We start from the raw sequence: 12,501 nt of genomic DNA on the forward strand, positions 1-12,501 counted from the left end.
TTTGAATGCTCATGCAATGTTTCCACATTGTTTCTAGAAATCAAGGAACTGAGTACTTCTGTTTCCCCAAACAAAACCTGTAGTTATTTCACTTTGTGACTGCTTAGAAAATAATAGTGCTGGTGACAAGTACATTAATATTTCATAAATTTATTATATTATGAATATGAATTCAATTATTTTCCTGACAAGGAGGATCAGCTGTGGAGTATATTTATATATTTAGAGGAAGGGAGGGAAGAGGAAAAGGTATAAGAAACAAAACAAAATTTTCAAAAGCAGAAACATATCAGTACATTATCCCTTCTTGTGGAGGCTTAGACCTGTGATTTGAAAGGAAGCACGTGTACATGTACTTGTGATCATTCCTTAGAACACTGTCATCCACTCTCTGGTTCCCTGTGCCCACACTGGAGCCAGACTCCCTAAAGTAAAGGAACTGATTTCCCTCTCTGAGGACCTTCCTTTCTTTTAGGGAGTCACTAGAACAGTTCCTTTGATTTTCTGTCCCACTAGAGGGCCTCTCTGATGCAGTTTTATAGTCAGTAGGACCTGCTCTCCTGGATACTGACAAAGAGAACATTTCTTTTCTAATGACAGAACATTTGCCAAACACTCCTTCTTCCAGTCTAGGGTCTTATAAATCTAGAGGAAAATATGTCTCTTCCTTGTATCCATCATCCAACATTTCTGCCTTGACTTTACTCTTAGTCTCTCCATTGAGATGTCTAGTTGTTCTTTATTTTAACCCCAATTAATGACCACCATATGAAAAACAATGTTTGTTAATAATTATTGATGCTCATTATGGACTGGGGACTTGGTTTTTGCATGCTTGAATGCACTGAATCCTCACAGCAACCTTGTGAAGTATGTTCTATTATTCCTTTTACGGAGGAGGAAACAGACTTGGAGAGGTTAACCACCAGATTATATATAGCAAGTAAGCGGCGAGCAGGGTTTCAGTGCAGGCAGTCTGGCTCAGGGTCCACACTCTTATCATTCCTGCTTCCAGGTAGAAAAAGACAGGTTTCATTTTATGTGGGGAAGCATTCATGTTAGTCAAAAGAATGAAGCTTATGCTTTTCAGAAATAAAGTTTATACCAGTAACACTCTTATAAGAAAATGTTGGTTCCTGAGTATTGGGGAGAGATTTTGCTTAAATATCTTATGGAATTTTGTATACATTTTGCTTTAGAAAAGTAAATCCCAGAAAGCATGACATTTCAAGTTTTATAAATATTAGATAAATTGCATTGTATTTTGGATAACTGAACCATAAATAAATTTATTCATAAAAAATAAGCTTTATTCCCAACAAATTAGACACTCTATATGAAATAGGCAAATTCCTAGAAATGAACAAATTACCAAAACTGAGTCAAGACATAAAAAAAAATCTAAGCAGACCTATAACAATTAAAGAGTTTGGATCAATAATCAAAAATCTCCCAACAAAGAAAGTACAGAGCCAGATGGGTTCACTGGTGAATTCTATCAAACATCTAAAGAATTGACACCAATTCTTCTTAAATTCTTCCAAAAAAAAAGAAGAGGAGTTAGCACTTCCTAATTCATTCTATAAAACCAGCATTACCTTGCTTCCAAACCAGACAAAGACAGATTATACACCATGACAAACTAAAATTTATTTCAGGAATACAGGGATGGTTCAACACACAAAAATCAATCAGTGTGATATACCACATTAATAGAATGAAGGGAGCAACAAGGACAGTAATATGAAAATAAAGCTCTTTGTTATTTTTAAAAAAAAGGTTTGTTTTTTTATTTAAAACAGTTTTTTAATAACAAAGCTTTATTTTCATATTACTGTCCTAGTTTTTTTAGCTGTTGCTTCCTTCATTCTATTAATTTGTGGAATATAATGAACAGCATAAACTGATGAACAAAAACAGATTCAGAGACAGAGAACCATCAATCAGACCATCAAACCTCAGAGGGAAGGTAGGGGAGGGTGTAGGGATAAGGGGGAGAGATCAACCAAAGGACTTGTATGCATGCACATAAGCCTAACCAATGGGCACAGACACCAGGGGGGTGAGGGCATGAGTGGGGGGGCGGGGGAGGCAATGGGGGGATAAGGACACATATGTAATACCTTAAACAGTAAAGAAAAAAATAAAATAAATAAAAATTAAAAATAAAGAGGAAAATGGCATCATCTCACTAGATAAGAAAATGCATTTGACAAAATTTAACACACTTTCATGGTAAAAACTCAGCAAACTAGAAAGAGGATGAATTTGCTCAACCTGTTAAAAGGCATTAATGAGTCCTGGCCGGTGTGGCTCAGTTGGTTGGAGCATGGTCCTGTACATACTCTGTACACCAGAAGTCACAGGTTCCATTCCCTGGTCAGGGTATATACCCAAGTTGCAGGTTCAATCCCTGGTCTGGGTGTGTACATGAGCTAACCAACCAATTGACATTTCTCTCTCACATCAGTGTTTCTCCCTCTTCCTTCCTCTCTCTCTAAAATCAATTTTTTAAAAAGGCATTCATGAAAAACCAACACCCAGCAATATACTAAATGGTAAAAGATTGAAAGCTTCTCCTCTACAATCAGAAAAATGCTCACTTTCATTAGTTGGTCAACATTGTACCAGAAGTTCTAGCCAGAGCAATTAGGAAAGAAAAATCAAGGAAACCCCAATTAGAAAGAAAGAAGTAAAACTATCTCCATTGGCAGTTATGATCCTGTATATTAAAAATCATCAAGAATCCACACACAAAAATAAAACTATGAGAACTAATACAGTAATGCTTTGCAAGATACAAAATGAACACACAAATGTCAGTTGATTTTTATACACTGGCAAAAAAATAATTCTGAGAAGAAAATTTTATTTACAATAGCATCAAAAAGAACAAAATACTTGGGAATAAATTCAACCAAGGAGGTGCAAGGCTTATACACTGAAAAGTATAAAACATTGCTGAAAAAAATTAAAGAAGACCTAAATAAATGAATGGAAAGACATCTCATGTTTGTGATGTTAAGATGGCAATACTCCCCAAATTAATCTACAGCAGTGCAATCCCTATCAAAAAACCTAATGGCCACTTTTTTAAAGAAATTGGAAAAGCTGATCCTAAAATTCATATGGAATTTAAGGGACTCAAAAGAGCCAAAACAATCTTGAAAAAGAACGAAATTGGAAGAGTCACATTTCCTGATTTCAAAATTTGTTACAAAGCTACAGTAATCAAAACAGTATCGTGCTGACATAAGGATAAGCACGTAGGCCAATAGCATACAATAGAAACTCCAGAAATACACTATAGTCAATTGATTCTAACAAGGGTACCAAGACCATTCAATGGACAAAGAACAGTCTCTTCAACAAGTGGTGCTGAACAACTAGGAGGAAGAGGCAAAGCAGAATGACCACTAAGTGAGTAAGGAGTTCCCTTTTGGGGTGATGAAAATATTCTGAAACTAATTAGTGGTGATGGTTATACAACATGGAGAATATGTTGTATAATGTCACTTATGGTAAACGTCACTTATGGTAAATTTTATGGATATTTTACAATTGTATTAGGTACATTACAAATTGTTATTTAAATGTCATAACAGTAAGCATTATATATATATATATATTATTAAAACTGCATTTATAGCCTTACCAAAGACAATTTTTAAAAATGGGATTTGCAATTAAATAAACTGAAAAGCCTGACAGAAGGTCTCTTTAGATCTTAAATCTAGTCTAAAAAGAGAGTGATAAACACAATGGAAACCGTAAGGGGCAAGTTTGATTTGGAGCTCTTCCCCAAGACCTGGTACACAACACTCCATAAATGTTTGCTGAAAGTCAAGATATATTTTTTTTTTTATAAACTCTAAACTATTTGGAATTGTTGCCAATATTTCAACTCTTACTCAGGAACAAATATTCAGTAAAATGATGGGTAATGTTACTGTGACTAGATTATTAATTCATATGGAGTGCTTTTATTCTATTTCATTTTTTAGTTAGAGTAAAAAAAATTAAATGCCATGAAAAGTCTAAGCCTGCTTTTGGCATTTCATCCTTCTGGATCTCAAATACCTTTATCTTTATAAGAGTGCACCAGTATCCCATCAGAGGCCCTTATTTGTAAGGCCTAATAAAGTATATCTCTTTTTTATCTACTGGGCCTGAACAACACTGACATTTTGTAAATCTCTTAAAGAAAAGCAGTATTGCCCTAACCAGTTTGGCTCAGTGGATAGAGCATCGGCCTGCGGACTGAAGGGTCCCAGGTTCGATTCCGGTCAAGGGCATGTACCTTGGTTGCAGGCACACCCCAGTGGGGAGAGTGCAGGAGGCAGCCAATCGATGTTTCTCTCTCATCGGTGTTTCTAGCTCTTTATCCCTCTTCCCTCCTCTCTCTGTAAAAAGTCAATAAAATATATTTTAAAAAAATGCAGTATTGATTGATAGGGATATTAGTATGACTAGCCTCGACTGACACCCTATGTGACCCAGACCTGAGTAGTTATTTCCTTTGAGCTAATGACGTGCATCTAGAACGTGAAGTCAGGGAAGCTTAGGAACCATGTTCAGGGACCTCTGTCTATACCCAGGCTGAAGTTGGGTCCATTTAATGACAATTCTTTGTGGGTAACAAACAATTATATTTAATTGAAGTATTTTAAGATAGCTTTATATTAGAGAATGAATATTATTTATGTGATGTTTGTGCCTTAAAAGAACTGTAAGTTGGGAAGGCACACATGGCTCAATGACTATTGGGTTATGCTGTAAGTCAGCGGTTCTCAACCTGTGGGTCGCGACTTCTTTGGGGGTCGAACGACCCTTTCACAGGGTTCACCTAAGACCATCGGAAAACACATATCTAATTACATATTGTTTTGTGATTAATCACTATGCTTTAATTATGATCAATTTGTAACAATGAAATTGGGGGGTCATCACAGCATGAGGAACTGTATTAAAGGGTCGCGGCATTAGGAAGATTGAGAACCACTGCTGTAATTGATGACGTGACAACACTGAGGTTACAGAAGCTGTCATTTAAAGAGCTGTCTCTGTTAGTGACGAGAATAGCTGTGCTGTGTGAGAGCTTCAGAGAAAGAATATGCTACGTAGTAAGTCTGGCAAAAGCTGACCTACTTATCTAAGTCTGATTCTGTATCAGAGACTCGGGAACAAAACTGCAGACAAGGACTGGGGAAGTGAGTTAATCTAACTGAGAATTAATTTGCCTCAAACTTTCTGATCAATAAGGCACCGAGCAAAACAGTGTGGAGACTAAAATCTTACATGATAATAGACTATAAAACAAAGATGGGCAAAGAATGTTAGTTCCTTAAGGGCACATACTTGGATATATTTTTGTATCTCCTGAAGCAATTAACATTTTATTCACTGTTGCATCTGTAATAGGCTCTCCCTAAACCAGCTAGGGCTATTATTCCCACTTTAGATCTGGGTACACAAATTCAGAGGAAATTGGCTAAAGGTTAAAGAACTAGTGAATGCCATGAACGGGGTGTAAACTGGGAGTTTAATTCGCTATTACACCAGGCAGTACTTAAGAGAGTAATATTTCACAATAAATATATAAACACATGAAGCATTGCACAAAAGTAAAATCATTTGAAAAATCCAAATGTGATGCTCAATACTCATATTTAAATGTTAAATATGCAATGGCCATTACCTGCCAGCTTTGTTTAATTATTAGGTTATTGAGAAAAGTTATGTTCCCACGTCTGAAAAGTTTCTCAGCCAATTTCTTGAATACACATTAAATTGACCCTATTATGTAATTTTCATCACAGTTGAGGTAAAAATGAATGTTAAAAAATAAAAAGATAACAGCGCAATTTTATAATACAGTAAAAGAAACAATGCGTACAACCTATCAATAGGTTCTAGCATTCCTAAAAGGATGTCCACACTAGCCAAGAAAAGGAAACAAGACCATCCAGATTGGAGAGGAGTAAGTGAAACCAGTAAAATTGACCATAGAAAATTCTAAGACATCCACTAAAAAAAAAAAAAAAAAATGAGTTGAGCAAGTTTTCAGGGTACAAGATCAATATACAAAAATCAATTCCATTTTTCTACACTAGAAATAAACAGTCTAAAAGTGAAATTTTAAAAAATTCTATGTATAATATCATCAAAAATAAAATACATTAAGAATAAATTTAACAAAATAAAATTTTTGGACACTGAAAATTACAAAATTGTTTAAAGAAATTAAAAAAAGAAAATCAATGTGAACATAGATCGCATTCATGGATCAGGGAACTTTTTCCCCACAGGCTTAGGGGAAGGCATTCAGTCTATGAAGTACGATGTTAGCGGTATTTTTTTTTGCAGATGATCTTCCTCACTTTAAAGAGGTTACTTTCCACTCCTAGTTTAGTTTTATCATGAATGTGTGTTGACTTTTTAAGGGTATGGAATTTTGTCAATTGATCATGTATTTTTAAAAAAACATATTTTCATTTCTTTCAGAGAGGAAGGGAGAGGGAGAGAAACATCAATCATGAGAACCATCTATCGGCTGCCTCCTGCACGCCCCCTACTGGGGGTGGAGCCCGCAACCCAGCACGTGCCCGGACCAGAATGAACTGTGACCTCCTGGTTCATAGGTCGGCGCTCAACCACTGAGCCACACCTATGAGCCGGGCAATGTGATCGTGTATTTTTTAAATCCGGTTTTCTGTGCCACTTAAACTGTTTCATAAGGGCTCATTCTGCCCGCCCACTTTCGCTGGCGCATTTAGTTGGCCCATTAAGGCCTTGGAATAAACTACCTCTCCCATCTTATCCTTTCTAGCCCAGAAACATGGGGGGGGGGGGGACACCTAGGCTCGCTCACCCAAGCCCTCTTTACATGGACTGTGTAAGGGTGTCTGCCCCCGCCAATCCCCACCCCCTCCCACCTAGCATTCCGCGCCATTCGCGGTGCCCCAGGCTTCATGTGAGTCGGCGGCCGAAATCTACTCAGGGCTCACAGAGCCCGCCTCCCCCGGGCGAGTCTCCAGATCCCACCCAATCAGCTCCTAACCCGGAAACCGCGGCGCTGAAAGGTCTCGCGACGCTCAACTCCTCCGGGCCCTGCAACCCTGGCGTCACGTGATCCCGTCCACGTCTCCCGCTCTCCTCCGCGGAGCACCGCCCTTCAGCTGGTGCTCGCTGATTGGCTACTGCTCGCCTGGTCTCCAGGGTGACGGGAACGCGGTAGCCTTCCTGGAGGAGACCAGGTGCGCCTGCGCAATCGCGTGGCCGCGCCAGTCTGGAGATGAAGGTAAGTAACTTACAAACCCTGGGGGCGGGAAGAGCGGACCTTCCCTCAGCCTGAGGAGCGTGGCTTTGAGAATAGGGACACCCCCTCTTCCGAGTGCGTGGGGTGGGGAAGGGGGCGGGCAGGGAGGGAGAGAATGGGGGCGCAGTTGAAGGAGCGAGGGGAAAGGGAAGAAAATAGAGGAGAAAGCAGAGAGGGAGGCCTCTCATCTCTGGGGTCGCTACCGGAGTTGAAGCGGTGCAGGAAGGGGAGTCTCGGTCCGGCCGGAAATGAGCAGCTGGATCAGAAGAGCCCAAACTTCGCTGCGCGGAAGGAACGAGTCGTGGGACTGTGTTTGCAGGGTCGTGATGAAAGGGACTCGTTCGCGTGTCACGAGCTGCCTCATCTCTTGGAGCGAAACCCCTGCCAAGCTGTGCAACTGACCAGAGTGAAGAGCCCCCGAAGGAGTAATCTCTAAGCGTATTGCCTGTGATTTGGTCCTATTGATACATCACCTGGTGGCGAGAATACAGAATTCACGGAGAAATCTGCACACGCAGGTGTAGACGCTCAAGAGCGTCATTCTCTGCAGGCACGGTGTCCAGGCTTGGGCTTCTGGTGACCCCACTCCTGGGTCCCTGGCCGCAGCTCCGGCACCTTTCCGCTTTCCCGCAGTACCCGCCCCACCCCGCCGGATCCGGCAAAGAGATGAAGAGCTCACTTACAAAGTTATTTTATACGTCCGTGTGCTTCCTCGTGACTATTAGTGTGCAAATTGGAATTGACAGACCGGTCATCATAACTCACATTTCTAAAGCTCTTCACAGTTATGAAGAATCTGAAGGGAGGAGATATTATTCCTGGTTTAAAGTTGAGAATTCTGTTTGAGGCAGTTTAAGCGACTTTAAGCCCTACAGCTAATGTAAAAAGCAACATTTAAGTTTCGGTTTTCCGGTTGTGAAGTGCGCACCGTTTCCACTGCACTGTATGCGGAGCATCTGTATAGATCCGTTGAAAAAAAGTATGTACGACCCCATGGAAGTCTACCAATGAAACTAATGAAATTCAAGTTCACTAGCAGGAAGGGGTTCCAGGGAAATGTAGTCACAAAATTGCAAAAGTAAGATGCTTTTATACTCTTCTTTTTTCTTTAAAGATGTCTTCATGCTCCACAAAATTGGATATACCTGTGATTTTTCCCACCTCTGTTTTCAGTTGAGATGGATTTCATCTCTTTAACATACAAAATACCTATTGATAACTGGTTAATTTTGAGCATTGGAAGCATCATCACTGTGAATATTAAGCCACCTATAGTATGTAAACTGCATATGCCTACACATGGGCATCATTGTTTAATCTGTAATTTAACCTAATGTTAAAATCTAAATGTTTTCATTCATGTTCTCTGTTCCTAGATGTTCTGATGGGCACTGTTTGATATAAATGTGTGAGCCAATATACTTTAAAAATTTTAGTAGCTACATTAAAATATTTTTAAAACAGGTAAAATTAATTGTAATGGTATATTTTATCCAGTAGATCCAAAATATTATTTCAACATGTAATCAATACAAATATTATCAATGAAATTGTTTGTATTCTTTTTCATAATCTTTAAAATCCAATATGCATTTTATATTTACAGCACATTACATTTGGTCTACCCTCATTTCAACTCCTCAATAAAATTTCAAGTCCACATGTGGTTTGTGGCTTCCATAACCACAGTTCTAGATTGTCTAAGTGAAAAAAAAAAGAATGATTTTTCAACTTATACATTGTCCATCCAAAGGCCAAACTAAACACAATGATGAAGTAAATATAACTGATGGGTAAAGGAAGAAAATAATTTTGAACGAAATATATCATTCTTTTAATCTTAAACATCTATAAAACATGAAACATACATTTTTATAAAGTTAATATTCAAAACTTTCCAAAGCAAATAAGTTTTACAATAAACTCTCCCCTATATGTTTTTTAAATATGTTTTTATTGATTTTGATAGAGAGGAAAGGAGAGGGATAGAGAGATAGAAACAGCAGTGAGAGAGAAACATTATAGATTGGCTGCCTCCTGCATGCCCCCTACTGGGGATTGAACCCACAACCCTGGGCATGTGCCCTGTCGGGGAATCAAACCCCTGACCTCTTAGTACCTGGGTGGCCACTCAACCTCTGAGCCACACCTGCTGGGCTCCCCTATATACTGAGGTCCATACTTAACCAGATTGTGAGCCTTTTTCTTTTGTTGATTAATCGTTTTGTTTGTTCTACTGTTGACTTCTTTTGGATAAGCTCTAACATAAGGCTTCACCATCCTGAATCCTACTGTTTTCATGATCATATTTTGACATGTCTTCTGACTAACCCTTAATCATATGTTTTGTGTGTGTTTTTTCTAGCGTGTTTTCTCGTTGCTAGAAAAGAATTGGCTTGGTGCACCGATACAGTTTACCTGGCAAAAAACATCAGGAAACTACCTTGCAGTAACAGGGTAAGAAATCAGTGAATTTATAAAATCATCCTGACTCCAAAAGGTTGTATGCCTACATAACCACCCATCTATTCAGTAGAAGTTATTGTGAGATGTTTATATGGTGGGAAGAGTACTATCTTCATCTCCATTAACATCGGAGTTCATGGAACATTTTCCCCAGTAATAACTTTATAGATTCAAATTATGAAATTATGATGAGAGAACATTGAAAGCACTTTATGGCACCTAAACTTTTACATGCATAGAGAGATAAAGAAACACTCAAGTCATATTTTTGTGTTCTAATTGCTTTTAGAGCTGACCATATTGTAAGAATCTTTGATCGCCATGGTCAAAAAAGAAGTGAAATTAACTTATCTGGGTAAGTACAGAGTTGGATCCAAAACTTTTTCAAGCTGTGTTGCCTAAAAAGATAAAAAGGTATTGTCTTAAAGCCACAATCAAATAGAATTTTATAAGATATATAAACTCTATCTCCTCTTTTGCTTTCTCCATTTGCAGAGTATTTTTTTAATATCGTAAGTAGTTAATGAAATATGTAGATAAATAGCATATGAGTTAGAGTTTAGAAACACCCATATATTCATAGAGAAGCTTAAAGGCAGGATTAGAAATGATTTCATATGAAAGAATTCTTATGTAATTATAAACATGCCTTAGAAGTGCCTGTATCACTATAGTATCTCCTGCCTAATAAAAATAGTTACTTTCACATACTTTTTAAAGGACAAAGACTTTCTTGTATCTATACTGCCAGCAGTCGGACATCCTTAGCGCTGCCACGGAGGCAGGAGAGGCTCCCACCACTGCCACTGCGCTTGCCAGCCGTGAGCCCAGCTTCTGGTTGAGCAACACTCCACCTCTGGGAGTTCACTGACCACCAGGGGACAGCTCCTGCATTGAGCTTCTGCCCCCTGGTGGTCAATGCACGTCATAGCGACCGGTCATTCCACTGTTCGGTTGATTTGCATATTACCCTTTTATTCTACTAGAGGCCCAGTGCACGAAATCCATGCAGAGGTGGGGGGGCATCCCTCAGCCCAGCCTGCACCTTCTCACAATCCAGGATTGCTGGCTCCTAACTGCTCATCTGCCTGCCTGATCACCCCTAACGATTCGCCTGCCTGCCTGATCACCCCTAACCACTCTGCCTGCCTCCCTGATCACCCCGTAACCACTCACCTGCCTGTGTGATCACCCCTAACCATTCGCCTGCCTGATCGCCCCTAACCACTCTGCTGCCTGCCTGATCACCCCAACTGCCTCTGTCTCAGCCCCCGCCACCATGGCTTCATCTGGAAGGACGTCTGGAATGACGTCCGGAAGGTCGTTTGGCTGTCTGGTCTAATTAGCATATTACACTTTTATTATAGATTCAGGAAATAATTCTAGATCACACTAATCATAATTGAAGCATTTTTAATGATTCAGTGTAATCATTACCTGTGTTATTTTTACTGATAGTCTCAGTGGTTATTAAGTGTGTAGTCACTCTCACCTAAATGTTCTTATGCTGCCATGCTTTTATAGTTCACGGCTGCTTTCTGTAGTTGATTGCCACCACCTTTGCAAATCTCGTAACAGCCTTTTCCAATTCCTGCTCTGCCACCACCCACCTGAGGCCACCATTTTGGCATTTCCTGTTGCTCTCCATTGTGGCCTCTGGTTTCTATATTCTGGGAAAGAGGTCAAGGTAGTTATCATTATGTCTAAAATACAATAAGGAGGCACTTAGTAAAAAACTTTTGAGTAAATTGTATGATCTTTATTACATAAACTCTGCAACATCTATATTGGTTACACAATGACCTTATTTTTTTACCTCTGAATATTTTTTTTGCTATATTAATTATAATTGAGCTTGACTGACAAAGGATCTCCAGATAAATAAAATGCCTTTATATTTGTCTTTAATTGATAGATGATTTTAACAGCAATTTGAAAGCTTTCCTCTTTTCATATTCCAAAATCTCTAAAACTACTACAGAACATTTAGGTCCCAGAACATTTTAACAGTTTGAAGAATAACTGACGTAATCCCCAGCTATCTTCAATGTAAATCTGTGCAAGAACAAAGAATATCAAAATGAAAAATTGGCATCAAGAAAGAAAGGTCCATCCCCAAGGAAGTGTTTAAATTATAATAAACATTGGGAATAATTTTGAATAGTAAGAAACCTGTTAAACAGAGCATTTCCTATTTAGAGCTATTTTGTCATCTCAATTGAATCACTCTTCTCATTCCATTAAGATATAAAATGAAAATAAATTTCTTAACCAACACTTCAGAATTCAGTCTTTCCACTGTTTGCAATACTACATCTACCTGGCCTTCAACTATTTTACATGCAGTTTATCTAAATATGACTTCATTACATATGAAGTACCTTCTTTTTCTCTCTGTAAGTCTAAAGTAACCTTTCAGATGACCACTTGATTCCAGTTGGAATTCATTTGTAGGGTGTGTTTTACCAAAGGGCCGGATTCTTTAGAGGATTCAAGGAAATCTGTTAACTTATTAGGTATAATTATATTTAATATGGTATATGAAAATGGTATTTAAAACAGAATTAAAATTTTTCCATCCTATCAACAACAAAAAGTTTAAGTTAGTCTTATCCAAGCAGTGAATAGTGAGTTGTATTTCTCACTAGAAATTTTATGACCTATTTAAAATAACTTGAATGGTCTTGTAGACAAAAATCACAAATAGGTGAGTATTT

The 12,501-nt window shown here is 38.6% G+C and overlaps 1 protein-coding gene across 5 annotated transcripts in view; it reads left to right on the top strand.

The window, feature by feature from the left end:
* The first annotated feature begins 7,225 nt into the window (after positions 1 to 7,225).
* The window catches only part of WDR19 (WD repeat domain 19), a 75,779-nt gene continuing 70,503 nt past the window's right edge, over positions 7,226 to 12,501 (top strand). Inside the window, exons 1-4 of one of the 5 annotated variants that reach the window (XM_036331451.1) lie at positions 7,241 to 7,300; positions 8,433 to 8,592; positions 9,684 to 9,775; positions 10,074 to 10,139. In XM_036331451.1, coding sequence (XP_036187344.1) covers positions 8,497 to 8,592; positions 9,684 to 9,775; positions 10,074 to 10,139 — 254 coding nt within the window. In that variant the 5' untranslated portion in view covers positions 7,241 to 7,300; positions 8,433 to 8,496. Of the gene's footprint in view, positions 7,301 to 7,448; positions 8,593 to 9,683; positions 9,776 to 10,073; positions 10,140 to 12,501 lie in introns of those variants that run through there. The other 4 variants (XM_036331457.1, XM_036331468.1, XM_036331456.1 and 1 more) reach the window with 4 other exon arrangements.

Source organism: Myotis myotis, unplaced genomic scaffold (assembly GCF_014108235.1).
Source record: "Myotis myotis isolate mMyoMyo1 unplaced genomic scaffold, mMyoMyo1.p scaffold_m19_p_1, whole genome shotgun sequence".
Classification (NCBI taxonomy): Eukaryota; Metazoa; Chordata; class Mammalia; order Chiroptera; family Vespertilionidae; genus Myotis; species Myotis myotis.